The 26,214-nt window shown below is 41.0% G+C and overlaps 1 protein-coding gene across 3 annotated transcripts; it reads left to right on the top strand.

Annotated features, from left to right (window-relative positions):
- Window positions 1–4,044: 4,044 nt before the first annotated feature.
- Window positions 4,045–25,882, top strand: mapta (microtubule-associated protein tau a). Of its 3 annotated transcripts, XM_088323006.1 has the most exons (12): window positions 4,045–4,173; window positions 9,895–10,001; window positions 12,510–12,547; window positions 12,611–12,656; window positions 12,715–12,968; window positions 13,038–13,130; window positions 14,159–14,251; window positions 14,409–14,501; window positions 16,615–16,696; window positions 18,926–19,032; window positions 20,555–20,654; window positions 21,978–22,146. In XM_088323006.1, exons 2-12 carry the CDS (start codon window positions 9,911–9,913, stop codon window positions 22,004–22,006), a joined length of 1,026 nt encoding a protein of 341 aa, XP_088179132.1. In that variant the 5' UTR covers window positions 4,045–4,173; window positions 9,895–9,910; the 3' UTR covers window positions 22,007–22,146. The 3 variants fall into 3 exon arrangements, with proteins under 3 accessions (XP_088179132.1, XP_088179131.1, XP_088179133.1); XM_088323005.1 differs by lacking the exon at window positions 20,555–20,654 and having other exon boundaries at window positions 21,978–25,882; XM_088323007.1 differs by lacking the exons at window positions 14,409–14,501; window positions 20,555–20,654 and having other exon boundaries at window positions 21,978–25,882.
- Window positions 25,883–26,214: the final 332 nt, after the last annotated feature.

The raw sequence follows: 26,214 nt of genomic DNA, 5'->3' as shown, positions 1-26,214 counted from the left end.
CGACACCACAGCCCCGCCCCTGCCCGTGCTGGCAGGACACCTGCGCGCGCGTGCCCGTTCGCCGTTGACAATCACGTGACAACTTGCATCAGTGCGTGTGACATTAAAGCAATATACATCTATCGATGTGTATATATATATATATATATATATATATGCATCCATCCATTATTTGCCCTGGAGCCCATCCCAGCTATCTTCGGGCAGTGGGCAGAGGTCACCCTCAGCTTATCGCAGGGCACACAGGGACAGACAACTCACTCGCTCATTCTCACCGAGGTACAATTTGGACAGGCCAATTAACTTGACATGCATGTTTTTGGAATGTGGGAGGAAACTGGAGTGCCCGGAAGAAACCCACGCAAGCACGGGGAGAACATGCAAACCCCTCACAGGAAGGTTTGATCCCATGACCTCAGAACTGTGCGACACGCGTGCCAACCACTGCGCTGCCGTGCTGCCTATATATAAATATAAACTAAATATGTTTGCTTAAAAACAGAGTACCGATACCAATATATTATTTTGCTTTTATTGTGTAAAAAAATAATAATATAAAAGTAATAGTGTAATACAAAATTACTACTATGAAAATATTACAACAGGAATACTAAGAAAATAAGACGACAGTATTATAAAAACACTAAAAACTACAAAAATACTACAATGGGCATACTATAGAAATACTACAGCAATACTATGGAAATACTACTATGTAAATCCTTCAAAAACTCTTCACCAGAAACACAAAACTACCAAATACCACTACAATAATACTATAATACAGAATACTAATACTACAGAAATATTATGACAGAAATACGAGTAAAATACTACTAAAGAGATATTATGACAAAAATACTACTACCGCATTGTTTCAAAAAGACTCCAGATATACTACAAAGATTTGACAATGCAAATTCCACAACAAATGTACAACAGAAATACCACAAATATACTGCAAAATAAAACTACAAAAATACAACTACAATAACACCTCAAAATACTACAGAAACACTACGAAAATGCTCCTATGTAAATACTTCAAAAACACTTTAGCAGAAATGCTACCAAGTGCCACTGAAAAGAAAAACAATATAGAAATACTACAAAAATATGACAGATATACCACATATATTTTTTGCACTATATCCGGCTTTTTTACCTTGATTTTGCTACTTATCAAGATCAATTCTGGCTTCCGTTCTAGTTACTAGCTTTCTTTTTTCAGCTTGCAATTGGGTTATTTAATCTGCTTTTTACTCTTTTAGCTAGCGATCTAGCTGCATTTCTACCTGTTTACCGGTACTTTAATTTTAGCAAGATATCTAGCTAGCTTTTTACATTCTTTTGCATGCTATCTAGCTAACAATTGATCTTTTTAGATAGTTATCAAGGTCCATTTTGGCTTCCTTTTTAGTTACTAGCTTTTTAATACAGTGATACAAAAGTACTAAAAAAATGACTACCCTACAAAACTAAATATTGAATTCAGTACCCTTTAAAAAATGAATGAATTAGTGAGTATGCAAAACAAAAATGTATTTATCAAAACTGAGAATCCAAAGACAGGCAGGCGCGTCCACTTTCTGTACGGGCGCGCGCTCCCAGCGGCGTGAGCGAGCACAGCCAATGTATAATTTTGCTTTCTTTCTAAAAGGAAAAATACTACTCCTGAAATACTACAAAATACTACTACAGTGGTATAGTTATACAAAAATACAACTACAAAAATATTAAGAAATGATTATAAAAGAAATATCTGTTTTAGTGTTAAAACAGAGACCTAATATATTATTTTGCTTTCATTATAAAAATAAAAAATACTACACAACAAATACTGCAAAATACTACTACCGTGGTACTATAATACAAAAATACTACAAAAAATACTACAACACTGAATATCAAATCAAGTGCTTCAAACAGGGACCTAAAATATAATTTTTCTTTCTTTCTGAAGGAAAAACAGACTATTGAGGAAAAACAACAAAAAAGAAATTCTATTCAAGTGATACTGTAATACACAAATACTACTACAGAATTATTACAGAATGACTATTAAGTAAATATCAAATTTAATGCTTAAAACAAGGTCCTAATGTATAATTTTTCTTTCGATCTGAAAAGAAAAAATGCTACTATAGAAATATTACAAAATACTAGTACATTGAAACTGTAACATGGGAATACTACTACAAAAATACTACAATATGCTTCTAAAAGTAAATCATTAAACTTTGTCTTAAAACAGGAACCTAATATATCCTTTTGCTTTAAATCTGAAAACAAAAAACGACTGCAGAAATGCTACAAAAATACAATGTTACTATAATTACAAAAATACAACTACAGAAATAATAAAACGTACTAAAATGAATACTACAAAACTAAATATCAAATTTAGTTCTTAAAAACACAGACCTAAGATATGATTTTGCTTCCTTTCTGAAAAGAATACAACAGTATTACTGAAAAACTGCAAATAATACGACAGTGACAATGCAATAAAGAAATACTACTACCGGTACATACTGTAAATACTACAAAAAAAACACAAAGATGATTACAAAACTAAATATTGAGTTGTGTGCGTAAATCAGGGATATAGAATATAAGAAACAGAAATACTGCTACCGAAATACGGTACTACAAAAATGACTATTGACTCTTTGCACACATTTGACCTAACCACGTGATGACACCATTACGGACGGCAGTAAACCGTAGTAAACATTACTCCCCATGAGTGAGGCCAGTAAACAGTAGACGGCAACAACAACAAAAGCCATACATATTTAACACCATTGGCAATGACTAGTCAAACGAATATTGTGCAGCTGTTGAATGAAGTGGCTCACCTTGTCAGAAAGCACTAAAAGCACTATTTAGGGAAACTCAGGATAACATTAGCAATGCTAGCTAGCGAGCTATGCAATACTCCTCCCGACATATTCACACATCCAAACAAATTGTCCAGTCTGCCTGACTTGAGACCACACCGCCTGTATCACTATATCATAACTGGAGTATCCCCATACACCTGTGCTAATCTAAAAACGTATAAAAGTCTGGATGCTTACCAGTTCTTTGTAGCTGGTACACGTTACTGTGCTCCTTTTTGCTGATGAATACAACCCCTGGGTGAAATATCCCCTTCGCACAAACGTTATTAAAACGACTTTGTATCTAAAAGTTGGGGGAATGTAATAGAGCAGTAAAGCACAGGGCATTTGCACATTGTATATAAATCACTTTTTAACATGTTGAAAATATTTATTTTGGCGAAATTATTTTTTCCTCTTCTAAACGTTTGTCTCTCTTTATATCCTTTGTTAATTTGACAGTTAATTTTTAGTTTTGAATCTCTGGTTAATCACAATAAAAGCAACCCATTTACTCAGTAAGCAACTAACGTAGTTAATTATCACTAGCTGACTTACTATATTGAGTATCTTTGACAAGACCAGTACCTACTTAACATTAAATTGCTCGGAAATACATCACATGTACCTTGTGATACATGTTCGCTGCAAATCATGGAATATTGACGGTTGCCATTGTTGTGCCTCGGCACAACACCCGTCACTTCATTTAACTTCAGGTAAAAATTGCCGTTTTCTGTCTTCATCAAATGGGATGAAATCCCAAATCAGGCTTAGAAGCTTCCCTACCACACAGGAATAAATTACCATGGTAAAAAGTGGTGGTTATGGGTATTTATTTCAATTCAAATGCCTTTTCAACTGCCGTGCGCTCAAGTGCCACTTGCCGTCCGTCATGGGTCCCATTCTGCAGCCCCCCCCCCCCCCCCCATTCTGCCAGAGAAGGCAATGTGACGCTCTCAACAGGGACCTAATATGTAGTTTTACTTTCATTCTGAAAAGAAAAACACTACAAAAATACTAATACAGTGATACAAAAGCACTAAAAAATGACTACCCTACAAAACTAAATATTGAATTCAGTACCCTTTAAAAAATGAATGAATTAGTGAGTATGCAAAACAAAAATGAATTTATCAAAACTGAGAATCAAAAGACAGGCAGGCGCGTCCACTTTCTGTACGGGCGCACGCCCCCCAGCGGCGTGAGCGAGCACAGCGAGAAGGAGCCGTGCTCGCGCGCGCGCCGTCCAGCCTTGGAGGAGAAGCCAACGTCGACCTGCACGCAGGTAAGAACCCTAATCTCAGCCTAAAAACCCTACCAGACCACTAATCCCTGCAGACACCGCGCATGCATGCGTTTACAGCAACGAACCGTGCGCGGGCGCGCGACTAGGTCTGCTTTTAGTAGCGCGCGCACGCTTGCACACGCAAACACTAAAATGTGTGTGGTGCTTGAAACGTGCATGTTTGGGGTGACATGTTTTTTGTCGGATATCGGCAATGCACTGGCATGGAGGGCGCGTGGACGCGCCATCCTTCCAGCAGGTTCTCCCCTCGTTTGCGGTGCGCGCACGCTTCTTTGTGTCACGCGTGTCCGGCGCGAGAGCGCGCTCTGGTTTATTCTAGAACAAGCTGGCAACGATGGCCTACACCGTGGCGCCCCCTCCCTTATTAAAAACGGACATTTCTGTAATCACCCCCACCGCCCGCTTTCCCAATATACTCAATGGCGCTTGTTCTGCTAAGCAGCAGGTCTTTGTTATCCGGGGAACTAGCTGGGGCCAGATTTTTTTGGGTGGAACCACCAGGCGACGCCACGACGGTTCGTCGCTGGGCAGATTAATCGCCCTGGCTCGTAAGTCAAAACATCATTTGAGATACGAGCGCCGCTATCAGGTGCATGAAACATGGAGAGCCCCTCAGAAACGAGGCGCGCCAAGTCTGGGCGATAGTGATGGTTCGTTCGCGAACTAAACGGCTCTATGAGCCGGCTCTTTAAAGTGAATGACAAGAGCCAACCTCCCATCAATTAGGAATAAGCTTTCTCTGAAAGTCTATCTTTTTCTTTTCTCTTTCTCTTTCTCTAGTTCTCTTTTTCTATGTCTCGCGCTCTTACACTCACATGCTCTCTTTCTATTTTTCTCTGTTTCTGTCCCCATCTTGCTCTCTATTTCCCTCTCACCCTATATTTCGCTCTCTATTATTTCCACCCCTCTGTCTTTCTTAGTCTTTCTCTGTCTTTCTCTTTTCTTTCCTTCCCCTCTTTGTATCTTTCTCTAGATTTCTCTCTTTTTACCTCTTTCTTTCTCTTTAGGTTCTACCCTTCACTTTCTCTTTTTCTCTATGTTTCGTGTATTTTTTTCTCCCTCTCTTTCAGGCTCCTTCCTTCTTTCTTTCTTTTCCTTTCTGTCTTACCCTTTCTCTCTCTATTTATATTTCTCTCTCTCTTTCCTTCTCTCTATTTCAAAGACGCTCGAGACTTGTCAACATAAGTGGCGTAATCTCTGTTGTTTCAATAAGGGATAAAGTTACAGTATATTGAATAGAGGCTATTATTATAAATTAGCATAATACATTTTCAAAATTAATACATTTAGTGCATAAGTTTTATTATTATTAGTAATATATTATCAAAAACAAAATAATCTTATGAACCGTTTAGGAACCTTTTCAGTGAGCCGAGCTGAAAGAGCCGGTTCTCTAAAAAGACCTGGAATTCCTATCACTAAGATTTATAGCTCAGACTTGGGAGCCGCGAGCATCTGGAACAAGTGCCAGATGTGGAGAGCCTCTCAGTAAAGAGGCGCACCTCGTCTGGCCGATGGGTCGTTCGCGAACAAAACGGCTCTGAGGACCAACTCAAAACATGTTACAAATACAAACAAAACTTACTTCTAGGAGAAGTATAGTACAATGAAAAAAATAGACAATGAGCCATGGCGTATAATGAAATAATGAATCAAAATCATCTTACGGGCCGTAAGAAACCTTCTCGAGAGCCACATCTGGCCCGTAGGCCTTGACTTGAACATATGTGGTATAAGGCCTCAGGCGTGAAGCTAGCTCGTGTTGGAACACTAGAGCGGCATGTACAAGCGGGGAGGAAAATTCACACCTGAAAGCAAAGTATGTGCATTCATGCATTCCGTGCGTTTCACGCGCTAACTGTGGTTGCATCTTAGCGGTAGCAATTCAGAGTAGCCAAGTGGGTCAGAACCAATTGAGCACAAAGTGGAGCAGCCACAGTGGGCGGGCCGGAATAAATGGGGTCCAATCGCAGGCTTTCAGGAAGTGCAGACTGTTTGCTCGAGTTAGCGCAGTCACCTCCTCCAGAAAGATTTGAGCCGGAAGAATTCTGGGTCCACCGGTCTTTGTGCTTGGTTACTTGCGTGCGTTTTTCCTTTCTTTTTCGAGGGACTAAAGTAGTGGTTGTCAAATGAAGTCAAGAGAAAAGAATATCCCTGATGAAGAAATGGCTTTTGAACAAGTGTTTAACTGCTAGGATCAGACGAAAGTGTCAGGGACCCACTTGGAGTGGTTACGGAAGAACAGTGCAGAAACCCAGATTAGTATAGCAATTTTTTTCTGACTGAACATAGGAAGTCAGGTAACTAGGCAACAATTGTGTCCAGGATGCAGGCAAGGGGTCATCGTCCAGTACAAGAATTCGTCAGGCGTTACCCGTGATCCGGAAGGGCAGGCCAGGGTTCGGTGCACTGGAATACGTATAAGGCTGATACAAGAGCGCTTGGGACGTGATAAGGGAATCTATTAACTAGCATAAAGCTAAGGTGACAGTGTGTTTAAAAAGTGACAAGGGAGAGTCTTGATAGGAGGGAAATCAGGACAAGTGACCGCAGCTCTTATGGGGGAATTGAACCAAGTGAGTGACCAAATAAGGTAAATTCGAGAGATTTAGAGGAGAAGGTGATAGAGTGATAGAAAGGGATCCTACAAAGACACATTAACATGTAATCAGAACCGAAAGGACTTACATAATACTTTCAATCTGATTTTTCGTAGTCAGACTAAGACACTGTCATTTTGATTGAATCAACCATAACTATCACTAGTCTATACTTTTTCACTTTGACAGAAAGGAAAGTTCTACTGCTTGAGTACATCTATTGGGACTGTTATTTTGTAGTTGAGTTTTTCTATCTATCTATCTATCTATCTATCTATCTATCTATCTATCTATCTATCTATCTATCTATCTATCTATCTATCTATCTATCTATCTATCTATCTATCTATCTATCTATCTATCTATCTATCTATCTATCTATCTATCTATCTATCTATCTATCTATCTATCTATCTATCTATCTATCTATCTATCTATCTATCTATCTATCTATCTATCTATCTATCTATCTATCTATCTATCTATCTATCTATCTATCTATCTATCTATCTATCTATCTATCTATCCCTCGAGAGGGGTGACCAACAGCAAGACAGACACATACAAAAAACAAAGAAAATAAAAAAGGGAAAAAGTAGCAAAAAACACACACAAAAATCTTTGGACCATGGCCAACCCAAATGCCCAAAACAACACCCAAACAAGTTAGGCACCTCGGCACCCAAGTTAGTCATGCTTTCGTCCCTCCAGATGAAACGGGACACCGGAAAGCGGCCATGTAACTCGGGTCAGGGTGACACAACACACTCTTCTGTTCAACTGCAGGGCCCGACAGATTTCACTGGTTTACCCCTGCCTTATCATACAGGTGCCCTGCCCATCCCTTAGAACACGTCTAAACATACCACTATCCTTTTACAACACCTCTCCACTCATTCCTATCACCAACAAGATCCCTAGCTTCCACTACATTCAGACCTCTTTCCTGCAGTGCACTCTAACACACCATCCATCCACGTCAACCTTCCTCTTGGTCTCCTTCCATTTACTTCTGCTCTGTAGATCCCCTTTAACATTCGCTCCTCATCAATCCTCTCCATGTGTCCAAACCAACCGAGTACTAAAGTTATAGAGTTTTTCTAGATGTGAGTATTCACAATCCTTCGTAGAGAGGAAAAAAGGAAAATCACAGACTTCTTCTATAGCTTTTGAGTCTTTTGCCTTTGTTTGTGGCCCCAGTGTTTTTTGCTTTTATTTGGATAACGAAGATAGGGAGGGTATTGGTCTACATCAGGGGTCACCAACCTTTTCGTTGTGGAGTGCCATTTTCAAATTTCCTTGTAAATCAGTGTGCCACACCAAGATTAAGGCATTTTACCTGACAAAATCTGACTCCCCTGCTAATATGGACCCGGTTTGAGATATAGACTTGTGATTTCTAGGGTAACCTTCTGTGACATAAATATGTCAGCACAGTGATTTTGAAGAGCTTCAGAACGTTTCTCATAATATTACTATTATTAATATTAATAATAGTAGTAATAAAACGAACTAGATTTGTCGAACACCTATTCAGTAACACATCACAAAGTTGAGGTATTCCTCTGTAGTTTCATCCCAAAGCCAAAAAAACAAAATAGGTTTAAAGTGTGTCTTACTTTGAAAACAGTATAGGCAGGGAAGTCCGATTTTAAATGAAAAAAAAAGAAGATTTGTTTACACTGCGGGATCCAATGCAACCAGGGTTTCATTCACAATAAAATACATTACATATGGCTATTATACTACATCAAATAAAGGCTATTTGTGTACAATTAGTTGTGATCGTGGATATCATAGCGTACAATGATTCGACTCCGGTGTTGGTGACTTTTTCTTCCGCATTAACAAACTCATTTTGTAGAATACGATCGCGCTTTATTGTTTTAATAAACGCGTTACATAGACTATGATCACTTAATTGTTTTAATTAGCTCGCTTTATTGTTTTAATAAACTTATTATATAAAATACGATCGCTTTTGTCGGAGCGCAGCAGAATGCGCGTTCAGGCGGGGTGGTGGTGGTGGGGGGGGGGGGGGATGAGGATTTAGAAAGGGAGTCGCATTTAGGCACTACACCGTACCTGGACACAGCGCATTTTAATGTCTCTGCCTTTTCAGACTCGTCCTTGAATTCATATTTCGTCTCGTAATGACGTTTAACACTTGACGTGCGGGGTACAAGGCTCTCGAGGCATAATGCACAAACAGCACGGTCATTTTTTGCACAAAGCCCCATTCGTCTGTCCACGCTGGCTGGAAAGAACGAGATTTTTCCCTCGAGGAGCCGTCATGATTCGGCTGTCGTGATTCGTTCATTTATCACGCGCCGGTGTTTCTGTGGGAGGGTTAAAACAGATATCTCCTCCTCTGCGAGGCACCGCGCAGACACACGCTCACCGTAAAGCCGCTAAACAATGAAAGCGCGCAATGAAAATGTCTGAATTTCATGAAAAAATGCGTATTTAAAAAAAAAATCATCATCACTTTGCCGTTCGCTCGTGTGCCACTGATTAACCCCTCGCGTGCCAGTGCTGCTTTATGTTTTGTTTTTGTATTCCACAAAAATGGCTACCATTTAAGATCCTGAACCCCGAATGCCTTTGATAAGCAAGTAGGTGCCTTGCATGACTGTCGGGGTGTGAGTGTCTGTGTGTAGGTATGGGTAAAGTGTGAAGTACGTTGTAAAGCATTTTGGAGATTCTCAGTGACTGATTAAAGCGCTTTAGAAATACAGCCCGTTTACCCTTTGTGTTGTGAGGGAGATGCTAACATGTTAGCTTCTTGGGAGCTGCCGAAGCATACACTTGGGCCGGTCTCAGGCATCGCGTTTGTCTTGTTGGAATGCCTCAATGGCGGTTTTGTCCGCGAGCACTGAGCGAGTGGCGCTAAATAGGACACACGCTAGCACGCGCACACGCGCAGTCCGGCTTCACAAGGAAAACAACACACTGAGAAGTGACATCATTTTTTGCTCACTGCCAACGACAGACGTCATGTGCTTGAAGCCTCATAGTTATTTTTTGGAGATGGGGTTTTGGGGTATTTGTGGGTACAATAAGCAATAGTTTGTTTATGGTTGTGCCCCGTTTGTCTTAGCCTAGCCGTAGCCAGCATGGAGCACGCCAACGCCAACATGGCTGCCTTGAGCCTCAATGAGCACCGCCATGAGAATGGAGTTCCGACGGGACATTCCTCCAATTCAGGTGAATACTATGTGTTTCATCCTTCACCTCTCCGTTTGATTGGCTCTGCCTGAACTACCACAAATTCCAACCACAAGCTGCTAATTTTTGCTACATTTTCAACACTGCGGCTTTAAATACAATGCGGCTTATTCTTTCTGTCTTTTTTTGTGGCGGCACCAAAGAAAACAGCAAGCCGCTCTTTTCCACAACGCTTGCACTCTAAAACCAAAACACTGTTGTAAAATCTGTAAACATGTATGATGCCCTTCTAGAGAAATTTGTCTGTGTTTATCCAAGATTATTCATATGCAGTACACCCTCGTTTTTTGCTGGGGTTGCGTTCAAAAAAAAGACCCACAATAGTTAAAACCAGCAAAGTACAAACCTTATTTATTTAGTACTCTATTATACAATATTGTAACCCCAAAAACAAACCCTATTTCAGTGTTCATTTTACCTCTGAAAAGTGATGGGTCCGGGCACTCACATGCTCAAAAATCTATGGGTCCCAACAGAGATCTATGGGTCCCCAAAATTTAGTGTTATCTAGGTTGAAATCGTAAATCGGCGACAAATATATAATATAAATCTATATATTCATTCAGTTTTAATCATCAAATTATTAATTCATTTCTGCATCAAATTATTGTTGGTAATATACCGATTAAAGGGATAAGCACAAACCTGTCTTTTTAAAAATGTTCTCCTTTTATACCTCCTTTTTTCTTAACTTCTTTATACAACATAATTCGTAATATCAATCATCAAAGCAAGTGAGCCGTTTGAGAGCCGGCTCTTTTCAATGAGTTGAGCCAAAAAAGCTGGTTCTCTAAAAAAAAGACGGACTTCCTTTCACTACACAACGAGATCTCGTTGGCCGAGATCGGCGTGCAGACGAAAACTCGAACCGCGAGACCAAAACAACAATGGGTGATCTGCCTGACGAAAAGTTTGGAGTGCAGTAAATCTTTGTTAAAAAAAAGTAATTGGGTAATAATGACAATTTTGTGGCAAAAAGGTTGCGTCCCGGGGACGCACGTTGATTTTCCCCATCAAAAATTATGCGTCTAGGACGCAGGGACGCGGGCAAACGAGAACACTGCTATTTACAGGCTCAAGCATTAGTTTAACAATTTAAAAAAGTACTGTACTTCATAAAATGTTTTTTTTTACATATATTCTCTGTACTGTAAAATTTTACAGGTACATTTAAAATAATTTTGAGGCTATATTGCACTACAGATTTAGAATAGTCAGTTTCTTCAGATAATTTGTCGCCATCATATAGACGCTGTTGGTAAACAAAAATTTGACATAAAAGCTTGAATCTTCCTTTAGCATATCAACAAGTCAATTTTGTGGGTTGATAGAAAGCATCTTGCTCTGCTTTTTGGTGCTTTTGAGTGTTTTGTTGACATTATGGCTTTTAAAGAAACTGGAAATTGAAAAAGATTTGCGCATAGTTAATGTGGGTTTTTCAAGCAGTTTCCATTATATTCTTGATGCACAGGGGGACCCAGGCAGAAAAGGGGTGGGGTGTATGCTTAGCTAATTAGAATGCAGAACACAATGCACAATGATTTTCCACAAAGTAGCAAAACAGCAAAAAAAGCGTCAATACAGCGAGTTTGAGAGTACTAAATAAATATCTATAACAAACAATATTTCAACTTTTTCACCCACAAATTAAGTCCCCTAATTATACGTTCGAATTGAACAGCAATAGAACGTATCCATCAAAAACAAAACGCTTCTCCTTCCGTACCATCAATACCAGCTCAGTAGCCTAGATGGTAAGGCGCCCGCTTTGAGACTGGGAGGTTCGGGTTCGCGCCCCGGCCGAGTCATTCCTAAGACTTAAAAAGTGGTCGGCGGCGCCCTCTGTTGGCTGCGGCTGCATCGGCTCGCTACAACGGGTCAGGTGCAATCGACATTTCGTTCTGTGTACATTGTTACACAGAATGACAATACAAGGAAATTATTATTATTATTATTATTATTATTATTATCAAGTTTCTGATGTTTTGTATGATCTTCGAGGAACGATAAAAATTAAATGCAAGTCCATTACCACTGCACCCACCAGTGACAACAACCCAAAAAGACGCATCTGTGTTGCAATCTGGCACTATTCTCCCCAGTATGGTTGCTCTGGCGCTGGCTGTTGTCTAGAAGTATAATGCTCACGTTTTATACGACGGCGCCCTCAATTGCATTTTATTTCGGCGCTGTAGTAAATAAGTTCTTGTCTCTGTTATCACCATCTTGCCTGGTCACATAATCTGAAAACATGTGATGTAAACAACCGTGCGCTGGGCCTAAAATGTAATAAATATTATTGCTGTTTTATCGCTGTTTAAGCTTGTGGTTTAAAAGCCCGCTCGGTTTTTACAACGACAGAAATTTATTCCTAAATTTGTGGCTTTTAATTAGGTGCTCTCTGTAGTCCGAAATTTACGATAGTCTGTGGTGCTGGGTACTGCCCAGTTAAGCGTTACCTGAACTCACTCTGTTTTCATCCCGCAGCTAACGCCTCCAAAATGGACAACGGAGCCGCACAGAAGGTACGTCTCCTTGTTGAGTGCTCACACACATGTATTCTCACTTGTCCTCTTTTGTCTTTCCAGAAGTGTCAACCTCCAGCAAGCAAAACATCCGGCTGGGCTCCACAAGGTATGTCGGATTTAGCCCAACGCTAGTTCTGTCATATGATGTGGGCATCCGGTTCCAGATGAAACCAGTGGCCACAGCAGTCCCGGGACACCCAAGTCTCCCGGCAGCCAAGGGATTCCAGGCAAGCCTGGAGGTGACGCCCACAAGGTGAAAAAGGTTGCGGTTGTGCGTAGTTCCCCAAAGTCTCCCGGTTCCCTTAAGACACGCCCCCCAGCCCCTCTGGCTGCTGCCCCTCCCATGCCTGACCTCAAGACCGTCAAGTCCAAGATCGGATCTACTGGCAACATCAAGCACCAGCCAGGGGGCGGCAAAGTAAGCGCTACCGGCCTGGGTCGGATTGGGCTTTTGAGGTGACAGGGTGTTGTCCTACATCTCGCACAGGTGCAGATCTTAGACCAAAAGGTGGACTACCGCAACGTCCAGTCCAAGTGCGGCTCCAAAGCCAACCTTAGTCATGTCCCTGGTGGCGGGAATGTGAGTGACAAGTGCTAGCCAAATTCGCGACCTGAACTTTGCAGTACAGTGATCCCTCGTTTTTTCACCAGGGTTGTTACAAAAAGGACCTGTGAGAGTGAAATCCGTGAAATACAAAACCTTATTTATTTACCAAATACTCTATTAGAGATTGAAACCAAAGAATAATGTAATGTAGTTTCGTCATGCTGTGTTACGTACTTGAACAACTGCGATGGAGCCACTGCCTGTTACTGCAGAGGTCTGGCTTATCTTTAAAGAGCAGGATGACGCTTTACATCGACAACAGCAGCGATCAGTTGAAGGTGCTGTATCTCAATAAGATCAGGAGACTTCTCCTGTTACTGGTATCCATAGAAACCAGTACTATCTGTTTAACGTGTGGGAGCAAACCCCTATCCAAATAACGGCCTAGAAAGGGATGGGTGCCACCACGCTGTATTTGCCCAAGACACACTACAAAAAGTGGTGCCCCGATGACCCAGATGGTTAAGTGATTCGTGAATATCGTAGACCCCACAATTATTGGCGCATGCTGTGCTCTCAAACACAACACCTAAGGGTCAGAAAAAAAAACTTGCAGACTAATTTATTACACATGGACATCACATTTGTTGGACAATGAAGACCTCACACTTTCATAGACCAAGACCCGGAGGACAGGGCCCCCAGCCAAGGATCAGTGCCTAACTGCTTAAACCCGATGATTACGGACTCTGATTGACAGACTATATCAGGGGAACACATGACACAATCGTCTGAGCATTCAACATAGTTCAGACGAACAAATGAATACTGTTTCATACATGAATTAAATTAATACAATTTTCTAACACCCTCAGGCAGACACAGGCAAAAAAAGAAGCAGGATTACTGCTTGGCTGATCAGAATGCAAAACGAAATGCACGATGAAAATCTGCAAAGTAGCGAAACCGCAAAAAGTAACCTGCAATCCAGCGAGGGATTACTGTACAATTATTTCCGTCACCGTATATGAAATTCTTGAGTTCTTAAATTTTCTTTTCAGGTCCAAATCTTGGAAAAAAAGCTGGACCTGACAGGCGTCCAATCCCGCTGTGGCTCAAAAGACAACATCAAGCATACGCCAGGTGGCGGCAAGGTGAGGCGGGCAGCACTCATTGTTTAAGTCATTTCCTTTCCGTTTAGGCCCGTGATGAAAACCAGCAAACACCCCTCTTCTGGACTTAGCGGGTGGTGTTCACTGTTCGAGGCGGGGATCGTCTTGGTAACTGGCATTATGCCATTTTGACTTCCAGGTTGAGATTGTGGACAGAAAGTTGGACTTGAGCAACGTGAAGTCCCGCTGTGGTTCGAAAGATAATATTAAACACGTCCCTGGTGGCGGCAATGTGAGTAGCTCACTGCTGATTGGCTCCCAGGCAGTCCAAGTCCCTCTCCCCCCTCCTTTTTAAAGGTATTCAAAAAGACAATTTTTATTCAATTAGGTTTCTCCCTAGGCGCCATGGGGCTCAGGAAATTTAGTCAATAAGTTGACCCATCAAGCTTTTGTACTCTACAGCTGTGACGTCATTTAAGGAACACATCACTCACAAAATGGCGAATCCCGTCAACACAAGATATGTTGCAGCTCCGAAACAGACAGCGATTGTAGTGATCAGCCATTGCATACAGCTTATTTGTGTTTGGAGAACTTGGAACTTTGCTTATTCTGTCGCTGGAAAACTTAAGACTCTTTTGTCCTAGTCGGGTGCTCCAAAGGGTTTGTGGGGTAAGTTTACATCTGCCGTTGCAGTGTGCGTTCCTTGAAAGCTTTCGCCTCCTTTAGGTAGGCCATTGTGCCTTTTCGTTTGTGTTTTTGGCTGCATGTTTGCATAATATTTTGAAGTTCGCTTCCCGTCTGCTTCAGGCAGCCGAGGTTTCTTGTTTCTCTTTACTCTAGGTTAGTGTCTGCTAGCAGCTCGCTAGCCTGCCATGTCCATTGAATTGAATGACTTTATCGTTATTATATAAGTATAACGAAATTTGAGCTTCACCGCAAGTCCACGCATAAATAGGAATAAGAAAAGACAATACAATACAATGAAAAATACAATAAAATAAGGTAAGACAATTTGTGCAATAAAACCAGTATTGAGCTACTGTCGGCATTAATAAAGTGTCTGAAGAGGGAATGGTAGGTGCATATATGTTGTAATATGGCTAGGCTAAATGATGATTAATTTCGGTTCCGTTTTTTTTTTGTGTGCAAACTGGAGTTGAGAATAATGACAACTCTTGGAAAGAAGCTGTCTCTGAGTGTATTTGTTTTGGCTGGAATGTCCCCGTAGCGCCTACCGGAGAGCAGCAAGTTGAACAAATGGAAGCCAGGATATGTGTAGTCTCTGATGATGTTTTTTGCCCTTCCCAGAGTTATAGATGGTGGACAGGAGTGGTAGGGGGTGGCCAATGATCTTCTGTGCTTTTTTGGTCATCCTCTGCAGTCTCTTCCTGTCCGCTTCTGTACAGCTTGAGTGCCATACAGAAACAGCATAGGTCAGCAGGCTCTCAATAGCTGACCGCTGACCGATAGAAAGTCACCAGAAGGTTGATGTTGAGTTGCTCCTTCCTGAGCACTCTCAGGAGGTGCAGCCTCTGCTGTGCCTTTTGATCAGTGTGGAGGTGTTGGCTGTCCATGAGAGGTCGGCAGAGATGTGGACCTCGAGGAACTTGAAGGACTCCCCACGCTCTACACTTTCGCCGTTGATACACAGGAGCGGCCTTATTTCTGACGGAAGTCCAGAATTAGTTCCTTAGTCTTTTCAATGATTAGCGCCAGGTTGTTAAAGGCGCACTACTCACTAAGTTGGTTTATTCATAGCCGGGTTTGCTGTTTGAGTCCGACGACCGTGGCTTTTTACTGCATGTGTTAAGTCAGCCAGCTTAAAGTTTTCCCGCCAAGGCTGCGTTCGCCTTTCATTGATCGCTTCCGGTTAGCCCCTGTTAACTCTGTACAACACCTAGGCATTCTCCACAAAAATGACCAAACCTGGCTTAAAACACTTGTAACATCTGGGCCTAATTAACACGTAAACCAATATGGTGAGTGGCTTGCTCGGGTGCAGGTGTTCTTCACATGACGTCTAAGCTCAGGAAGTCCAAGACAAAACATGTCTTCAAAATGCATTATCTCAAAAAATATTTGGAATATATGATGAAATATGAATAGATCTTAGGAAAAAAACACTATTTCTCACATTTTGCATGTTTTAGAATCTAGAAATACCTTTAAGGAGCAACCACCTAATCCCCTCCACTTGCCCACAACAGCCTTGCACTTTCAACACGGGTGGGCGTGTCCCTGAAGTGCCCCTTGTGTGTCCGACACTTGGTGTTGCCTTGGAAACTAACAGTATATCATTTGGATGTCTCTCAAAGCATGCAGGAATGCTGACTTCAGGGGTTTTCTGGCCATTCTGTGATGAACACACCAAGGATTTTAAAGGTTTTGTGTTCTCCCTTCAGGTCCAGATTGTCCACAAAAAGGTGGACTTGAGCAGCGTGGCGTCCAAGTGTGGATCCAAAGACAACATTCGCCACAAACCAGGTGACGTCATGGACATGGATTTTCCGCGTTATAAGGCGCAACGGATTGTACATATTTCTGATATATTCTAAGGTGCGCAGGACTATAAGGCGCACTGGACTATAAGGCGCATTGAATAAAAACTAAAGTAAGAACTAGGGTTGCATAAAAATTAAATACATTTAAATTTAAACAATTTATTTCATAGACAGTAGATTAACATTATGAGATCTGGTTTCACCACTAAAATTAATTCATTCATTCTGTATCTCCGTTTTCGCAGCTAAAAAGCTAATGAATGACTTGTCGAATAACCACACTTCCCTTCAGTGGCTGTTTTTACAGAAAATTGCCTCTACCATTCCCCCTTATAAGCAGTGGTTGGCACGTTAGTTTAAAAAAGTTAGTAACTGAATTACTCTATAGTCAAAGTAACTAGTAACCAGGGAAATTAACTATATTCATTACTTTAAAATAGGTTGTCGTATGTCGAATAATTTTAACAAAATTTCAGCAGTATTCGAGTTGGTTGAATAAAGAACTGACAGGTAGTTGTGCTATAGAACCGTTACTGGAAAAAATATCGACGTTCGTAACAGTGTCATTTATAACGGAGTTGTTCCCAACACTGCTTATGAGGTTGCAGTAAAACCACAATAACGTACAAAATAGTACCATTAGGTTGCTAACTATACAGACATAGTACGTTCTAAGCTAAGACATGTTAACGAAGTTTCAAAAAAGTGTACATAAATTTGTACGAAACAATACCATAAACAAAAAATCTTCATCCAATTTATAACAATATGTTTCATACTTATGTACAATTATTGTTCAAAGCAACAACAAAAGAGCGTTCAAAAGTTGGTGTCCAAATTCTTAACCTGTTAACCACAAGAAGGCACTCAAAGACCACTCTATATGTTTCTCAGGCAGAACAGTTACCATATGCAGTATCATTCAATTGTAACTCTGCATTTCCAATTTAATCCACCAGTATATTAAATTATTGTAGCCAGTATTACTTTTTTTAAACCCACATTGTAGTTGGGAACCATTTTTAAATACAATAGGAGTAGCTTCGTTACATGAAATTTTGTAAGTAGAGATGGATTTTGAATGAGAATGTGCTAATCCGTTCCAAGCCTCGCAAAAGTACAGTATTGTTATGTTTTTAATAAATCATAAAAGAGTATCAGAACATGAAATACATGTTAGAATTAGATTACCGCACACTAAAAATAAAACAAGAGGGACATAATGTAAGAAAAAACAAAGAGTAAAACAAATAATTAAATTAATTATTTACTTTTTTGCCTCGCGTTTCTAAATCTAATGACGCCTGCTTTTGCCGGGTTGAACGATAGTCCAACTTGTCAACACTTTTTCCTGGTGATTCCTTTCCACAAATTCCAAGAGTGCATGGAATTTTGCTAAAATGTCTTGCCGGAACCTGTCATCCTTCTTGTCTCTGAACTGTGACGGTGACACGAAGAGCATGCTGGGATACACGCAGCCTGTTTTTTTTACAATAGTGAAACTCTGGGAGCGGCAAATGGCAGTAATTCATTTTTGACTTTGTGTCCTGAAACACCTTTATAACTAGAAGCAATATCTTCCGGTAGTCTGTAAACTGAAAGTTTCTTATGTAGAGACATTCATAAATAGACGTACCACGTTATAATGAACAAAATCTTTCTTGGTTATGTCCATTCTCATAGCCAAATTCTAAATAATCACATTTTTAAAAACTCACACGGTAGTTTGAAAATGTATCTTTTGTATATGAGCAAATTTCTTATTTTGTTATGTTTATACTCATAATCACATTTTGACATTTACGACTATTAATGTATGAAATACCAAATATTTTTAGGTATTGTTAGGTTTTCCAATGGATAATACAAGTGAAAATCAAAGGTTTGCGCCTGAGCTATCAACAAAGATTTACGATTTTCTTTGATTACCATTTAGCAACTAACAATTAACATGTTAACCACAAAAGGGCACCCTATGTTTCTCAAAGGCAAAATAGCGACTGTATGTAGTTTAATTTTATCAATACATTTCCAATTTTATCCACCATATTTTCTGGAGTATGACAAGCACCGGATTATGATATCATTCCAACTTCTGGGCAACTGGGGGTTCTTAGGTGGTGGTTTTTATAGTTCAGAAACTGCAGTAGTCGATCAAGTCCCTCCCAGAATCAGGTGAAAAACCTCAAATAAATTTCGCTGTGTTCACTAGGTGGCGGCAATGTGGAGATTAAAAACGAGAAGCTGGAGTTCAAAGTTCAGTCCAAGGTGGGATCGCTGGGCAACATCAATCATGTCCCTGGAGGCGGCCAAAGAAAGGTAACCGATTGCTTGGGTGAATAATAAGAAATACAGGTATGTTAATTGGGGCTCCAGCTTCCCCGCGACCCTACTGAGGATAAGCGGTGTAGCTAATGAGATGAGAATTACAAAACGCAAATATTCAAAAGAATATCAACATTCATATCAATACTAACAGCCCTGTTAGTATTAACAACCTTTTTGAAGCTAATAGCTACTTTTTGTTAATAATTGGCGCGAAAGGCTACCATTTTTATTACATTTCTAGAATAAGAACTTATCATGTTATTACTAAGTTGTTACTATGTTATTACCAGGTTGTAAATGATTATAAGTAGAGTTAGAATAGGCCTTTCAATATTGTATTTGTTGCTTCGAGGGGGTCTTCAGTAAAGCTCTGCTGTCAGCATTACTCTGCTCCAAGTTCCAAAAGGGCTGCCCCAGCGATATAAAAAAAAACATATTCAGACTTATAAGTTTTGGGAAGGGAGGGGTTGTAGTTAATTTGCCGTCCATTCCGACCGCCTTGCACTTTTTTTTCTCTTTCAAGTCCTCCTTATTACCGTAAATTCCTGACTACAAGCAACTACTTTTTTTACATTTCAAACACTGGGGTTTACAAAATAAAATTCAGGAGCCCTCACAATAACAACTGCCAGAAAACGTGCTGAGCGACTGATCCTAAGCTCTCCCATCCCTTGCGCACATGACAAAGTTACACAGAGAAAACCAAGTATAACTACTACATAAAAATCATTATACATGCAGACACTAGTTATAAACTAAGGAAGGGTACAAGATAATTGTAGGACTGGCAATTTTCGGAGTAAAAGCCTAAAACTACATCAGTTTTTGGCCTAATAGGTAAAATACACTCGATAAGTCGCCTGCTGCCACACTTAGATATCAAACCAGCCGACACTACTTTTTACAAGAATATTCCAAGCTTGTATGTCTAATGATTTTTTTAAATGTAATGGTAGCAATATTCCGTCTCCTCTCTACCACTTTGTCACATGCGCAAAGGATGGGAGATCTTAGGATCAGTCACATGGCATTGTTGCATGTGTACAGGCTTCTGGATTTTAGTCACAGTACAGTTTTTGTCCCGTGTACATGTTAATGCCAATTTCATTATTATTTACTGCTGAACTACTTGATTAAGATTGACAGCTGCAGACACAGTCCGCTAACGAGTGTCTTAATTGTAGCACAATGTGTTACTTTTCTCTACTAGACATTTCCCCGCTGATTTTTCTTCAAATATAAGAAGTTGATGCAAAAGAGGTCATATGTATGGCTGTTTTAGCCTGCGGATTGTACAAAAACAAAGTTTTGTTTTTTCCTTAAATTTGTGCACGCGGCTTTTAATCAGCTGCGCTCTGTAGTCTGGAATTTACAGTCTGATCATTATTAATGTGAGCTTCAGTTTGCAGTTATGATTTCATTTCTGTTGACACCATCACGTTTATTTTTGTTGCATGCGTCGCCCCCCCCCACCCTTCCCTCCAAATATTCCTCACCCCCCGCCCCGGCATAGCGAGCGAAGGGGGGAAAAGCAGGTGGCCCCTCCCCCGCTGCCACTCCCCCTCCCTCATCTCAGACTGTTTCGAACGAACTCACCAAGATGGAGCCTGGCAGTAAGTACCCTCGCCTCATCACCGCGTCCCATTAAAAAAATATATATATATATTTAATTGTTTCTTCTGGGGTGGAATTCAGGGTTATCTTGGTAATGACTGAAATATTGCCAGTTTTCATTTGCATTTATGGATAAATGTACTGTATTATCCGCACTATTTGACACACCAGGTTATAAGGTGCATCCCTCAAATATAGTCTTTTCTCATATATAAAATAAAGACTACAATAAGTACTACTGTGTGTATTGTATTGCTATATACCGCTGACCTAAATCACAAAACATTATTTGCAATGGAAATCGAACCCGATTAGTGGCGGTGAGAGTGCCGACACATTACCTCTAGTGGAATAAATGCCATACCAAATGCCTTTAGTGCTCATCACATCATCACGATATTTGTACTCACGGTGCCAGCAACACTGATTTGCATAGTCCATTCTAATAGGTTAAACTAGGGATGTCAAACTCTGAGGCCAGACACACACTTCCTACTCTCAGGCTGGCCTGATCAGAAAAATAATGTGGTACCTGTCAACATACACGGCTCCATGCCCGTACAAACTGTCGGATGCATTTTCCTGTACAAAATAATCGTACACCATATATTTTTTTCTCAGAATGATGCATGATGGGAAAACCCCAGGCGGCAGACGCATGCGCACAGTAGCATCAAACCGCTATACGTTTGCAACGGAAAAAAAGATACCGAGATAGAAGGTTCCGCGGCGAACTTCTTTGACTTGATTGATTTGCCGTTTCGTGATAGTCGGTGTATATCGGATGGTACCTACCGTTGACAAATTTGCGTTTTTCCGTACTGATTTCCTTGTACGTCGTACTTGTCTTAAAATGCATAATAAACGTACTTGTACGGCAAAACCGTACAGGTTGACAGGTGTGGGGGGGGGGTGGTTGCGGGTTATTGTTCTGTCTTCTTTATTCATTATCCATTATTCGTTATCGGTCAGTTCATAATACGCTGCAAAGCCTTGGAGCCGGGACTGTTACTCTCAGCCAAAAGGCCAAGCTAAGGTCGACAGGTATGTAATGTAAACCTAAAATGTTTAGCTTACTGTAGTATTTAAGTGTTATGCCTTATTATTTTGCCTAGTTTAGTAACCTATCCCACATATGGTGTAATGATAGTCTGTAGTTTGCAATAGTCAGTGCAGCCCCCGGGATCCAGCCCGTGGGACGTATGTTTGACATGTCTGGTTTATATAAGTAGGACTGGGTATTAATATGATTTGCCTAGGAGGTAGTGGAGTAGGAAGTAAAATAGCTGCAATTTTCTACGGGATGTTTTTTCTTTCGGCAGATCGAGAGCCACAAGCTGAGTTTTCGTGAGAGCGCCAAGGCCCGCACGGACCACGGCGCCGAGATTATATCCCTGGAGGAATCGCCTACCCAGCAGCTCAGCACCGTGTCGTCGTCCGGCAGCCTCAACATGACTGACCCTCCGCAGCTTTCCACGCTGGCTGACAAAGTCAGCGCCTCGCTGGCCCGGCAGGGGCTGTGATCCGCCCGTGTACTCCATTCCACCACTCACCCACCAGTTTATTCTGACGCGTCCCCTTCCCATGGGCATAGGTTTGGTTTAGTCATTGGTGAGGACATATTACATTTTTTAAAGGTATTCCCAGTGACCAAATATGTTTTAAAAATATTCCACAAGCCAGGGAACTCGTGAAATTTAGTCTCAAAGTTGACTGATCCAGCTTTTTTCCTGCAGAGCTTTGATGTAATTGAAGGAACACAAGACTTTCAACATAGAGAATCCCATTAACACAACATATTAGGCAGCTCCGAAACAATCAGCAATAGTAGTGAACAGTGATTGCATACTGCTCTGCTTGGAGAAATTAGAACTTTGCTTACCCAGTCGCCTCCGAACTTGTTACGGTTTTGTCCTGAGTTGCGTGTTTTCACCTCCAAAAGCTGTGTTGGGTAGATTTACCTGCAGCCTGTACAGTGTGTGTTCCTTTTTTGACTTTTCCTTTTTTTAAGTAGGTGATTATAGCTTTTGTATTTTTCGCCGCGTGTTGGTATACTTTTGACCAGCTAGCTCCCAGTTAACGTCATAGTTGAGGAGGGCGGACATAGCTGTTTTTCATAGTTTGTTCCCAGTTAGCCTAGTTGCTAACTGCGCTGTTTTAATTAGCCAGCCTCGACTTTTCTTTACCAAGGCTGTTGCTACCTTTCGTTTTTGGGTCCTGGTTGGATGCTCACCCTTTGTTGCACATTTACTGCAGCCACCTGCGACACAACGCGGAGGCATTCTCCACAATAACTACCAAAACCTGGCTTAAAACACTAACATCTTCGACTAACAAGGTGACTGGCTTGCTAGGGTGCAGGTGTTCATCACATGGAAGTCAAATACAAATACTGGAATATACTGATACATATAGGTTTTGTGCAAAAAAAACCTTTTTCCTCACATTTTGCATGTAATAGAATTTGGGAATACCTTTAAGGGTGCAAGTTTGGTCTGGTCGTTGGTGGGGAAATGGCGTATTTTTTAGGTTATCACATATTGGTGGGGACAAAACAATGATTGGCTGATACTGATTGGGACACGCCCCCTCCGCCGTTGCCAAAACTATGCCCATGCCCCTTTCCCTTCATTTTCCACATCCGCGACTTTTTTGCCGGTACCATCACATTTGGAGCGCCATCTAGAGCTGGCCTCCTTTACCTTAGGTCTTCACATTGTGACCACTCCAAAATTGTGATGATGAGCGTGCTGTGAAGTCTCCATTGACGATTGATAGAAATGTTGCTGCGCCCTGCCATCCACAGTATGGGTGGGTTGCTGAAAAAAAACTCGTTAGTTACAGTTACTAGTAGTCAGTGTTGGGACTAAAGCGTTACAAAGGAACATATTCCAGAAACGCAATTTCTTTCTCGGTAACGGGTACTGTAACACGTTATTAACACAATTTTGTAACTTTACTGCCATTCCTACTTGGTATGCTACTTTATAAATGCAAATCATTAATTGTAGTGTTCTCTGATGGACGAGTATTTACGCTTCGCCTATGTTGTAACACACATCCTTCGAGTCATTTTGTCAGAACCAGAACAGACGGAGGACCCAGGCGTATAATGTTTTCACACAAGCTTTATTTTATGGGAATGGGGCAGTCATGCTCGTGAACACTAACGCCAGTGATTCTGCGATCGCTGGGCGGAAGAAGGGAGACAGAAGTCAGACACAGAAAAAAAGGAAGCCAGAGCCAGACTAGATCGATACCGGATACACAAGCAGATACCGGGCAGACGGGATCGATACCGGACAGGATGGGACAGACAGGATCGAACCCGGATACTGGAGACTGGAGCAAGATACTAGACAGGACGAGATAGACGGGATCGATACCGGATACCGGAGCTTGATATCAGACAGGATGAGACAGGCGGGATCGATAACGGATACTGGGGACTGGAGCAAGATACCGGACAGAATGAGATAGACGGGATCGATACCGGATACTGGAGCCAGATACTGGACAGGATAAGACAGACGGGATCTATACCGGATACTGGAGACTGGCGCAAGATATCGGACAGGATGAGACAGGCCAGATTGATACTGGATACTAGAAACTGGAGCAAGATACCAGACAGGTCGAGATAGACGGGATCGATAACGAATACAGGAGCAAGATACCGGACAGGACAGGAGTGAGTGAGAGCACCGAGTTTAAATAGGAGGGAAGCCAATCAGGTAACGAGCCGCAGCTGGCGTCAGACGGGCGGGGCCAAGTGAGGGCAATGCGCAAACGTGACATATTCAATATATCAACAGAATACAACTGATTACGGTGGTGGTGTATCAAGCACAGGGTACAATCTCTCCTCATGTAGCTATTCTCTCTACCATTAATACTGGCATCCAAACCAAATTTACACATTTAAAAATACTGATTGCGTCTCACTAGTGGTGAAATGTATACAGGAACAACAACGTAAATGGGGCAAACATGAGCTCAGAATTTATGGTTAAAGGGTGGTGAATTTTGGTATATTTCATTATATTTGGAATACACCATGTCTGGAGAGAAAAAGAAAACATCTTGGACAGAACACAGAAATAGAGAAGATAATGTTTGAATGATAGTAGCCAAGATAGATATGGATTGTCTCGGCTGAGTGTTCATTTGCAAGCTCTTGAGACAGGTTGGTGTACACCAGGGGTCTCAAACTCGTGGCCCACCGGATGATAGTTCGAGTCCCCCACCTTAAGAAAGTTTAAGGTACAGTGTGTATTAGTTGACCAATAAATGTTGTGGTATTCTGTTATGCAACAAAAAATAATTGCTAAAAATCACAGGACTGGAAATTAGTGACCCACAAGTGACCACTGAAACTGTATTCAGTAGTATTTTGTGAGTTAATGTAAACAGTTGCTTCAATAGATCAAAAGATGTGTGTGACAACGTATGTGAAGCAAAAATACTCACCAATAAGAGCACTTCAATTAATGATTTTCGTTTATGAAGTAGCGGCGTAACGTAGTAACTGCGGCAGAATTACTATTTTTTATTAATAAAGCATTACAGTACTTGTTACAGAGGGAAGTAAGTGTGTTCCAGGAACACGTTCCGTTGTAATGGGTTAGTCCTAACACTGATCGTCCATCACTTTAGTATTGTCCTTGAGGGTGGGGACGTCTTTTGGGTTTTTTTTTTTTGAGGGTGAAGGGTGGTCGCTAAATGAGGGACGGCAAGCAGGCATTTTAAGTATTGTGAGCGGAAACAGACTACCGCTGATGTTTGCTTTGAAATTTTTGGGGAGTTGTGCAAAGTTGCTTTCCTGTGGAATATCTATTTATGGTTGGTTGATTGACAGACAACTTTCTACTTAATGGGAGCGACAAAGTTCTTGCTGTGATGTCACTTCCTGCATGAAGTGCCAAACGGAAGCGTGTCCTACGCTATTCTTATGTTTTGTTTTCTTTCCTCCCAAACGCTAAACTGCTGGATTTGGCGCGTGTGCGTATGCAGGGTAATACCACTTCTGTCCACCGTGTTTTGTGTTTTCTTAGCAGAGCTGGGGTGCATGCTAACTTTTTAATCTCGTGTCACAGGAGGAATAAAATAAATCTCCATGAGCCCGTTTCCATAGTAACCAATTTACACACTGCACAGTGCTCCAAAATGTGATCGATGTTGTTGTGCATCTAATGTTTGTGTTTGACAATAAACGCTACTAAACTACTTTGGACGGTTTTTTTTTTTCATTGGGGTTTTGTGCTGGAAAAGGTTTAAGGAAGATCTGGGGTTATAGCACAAAACCAAGTTTAGGAATTAAGCTAAGGTATGTTTATTATTTTGGCTAAATTTAGCCTCATGTCGGTTGCAAAGCAAGATATATTTAGCTCGTCTCATTTAGTATGGTCATTTATTCTCTCCAGTTCGTTTGCTCCAGACCAGGCTAACAAGGCTAAGATTATACATCTAGCACTTTCCCTGTCAATCAAGTGAAAAATAAATGGCTTTTATAACATTACAACTGTATTTCTTTATATATTGCATTATTTTAATTATCCT

This window comes from Urocampus carinirostris, chromosome 19, assembly GCF_059441175.1.
Source record: "Urocampus carinirostris isolate Australia breed hairy pipefish chromosome 19, RoL_Ucar_1.0, whole genome shotgun sequence".
Taxonomy (NCBI): Eukaryota; Metazoa; Chordata; class Actinopteri; order Syngnathiformes; family Syngnathidae; genus Urocampus; species Urocampus carinirostris.
This window is presented reverse-complemented; position numbering and strand designations above follow the sequence as displayed.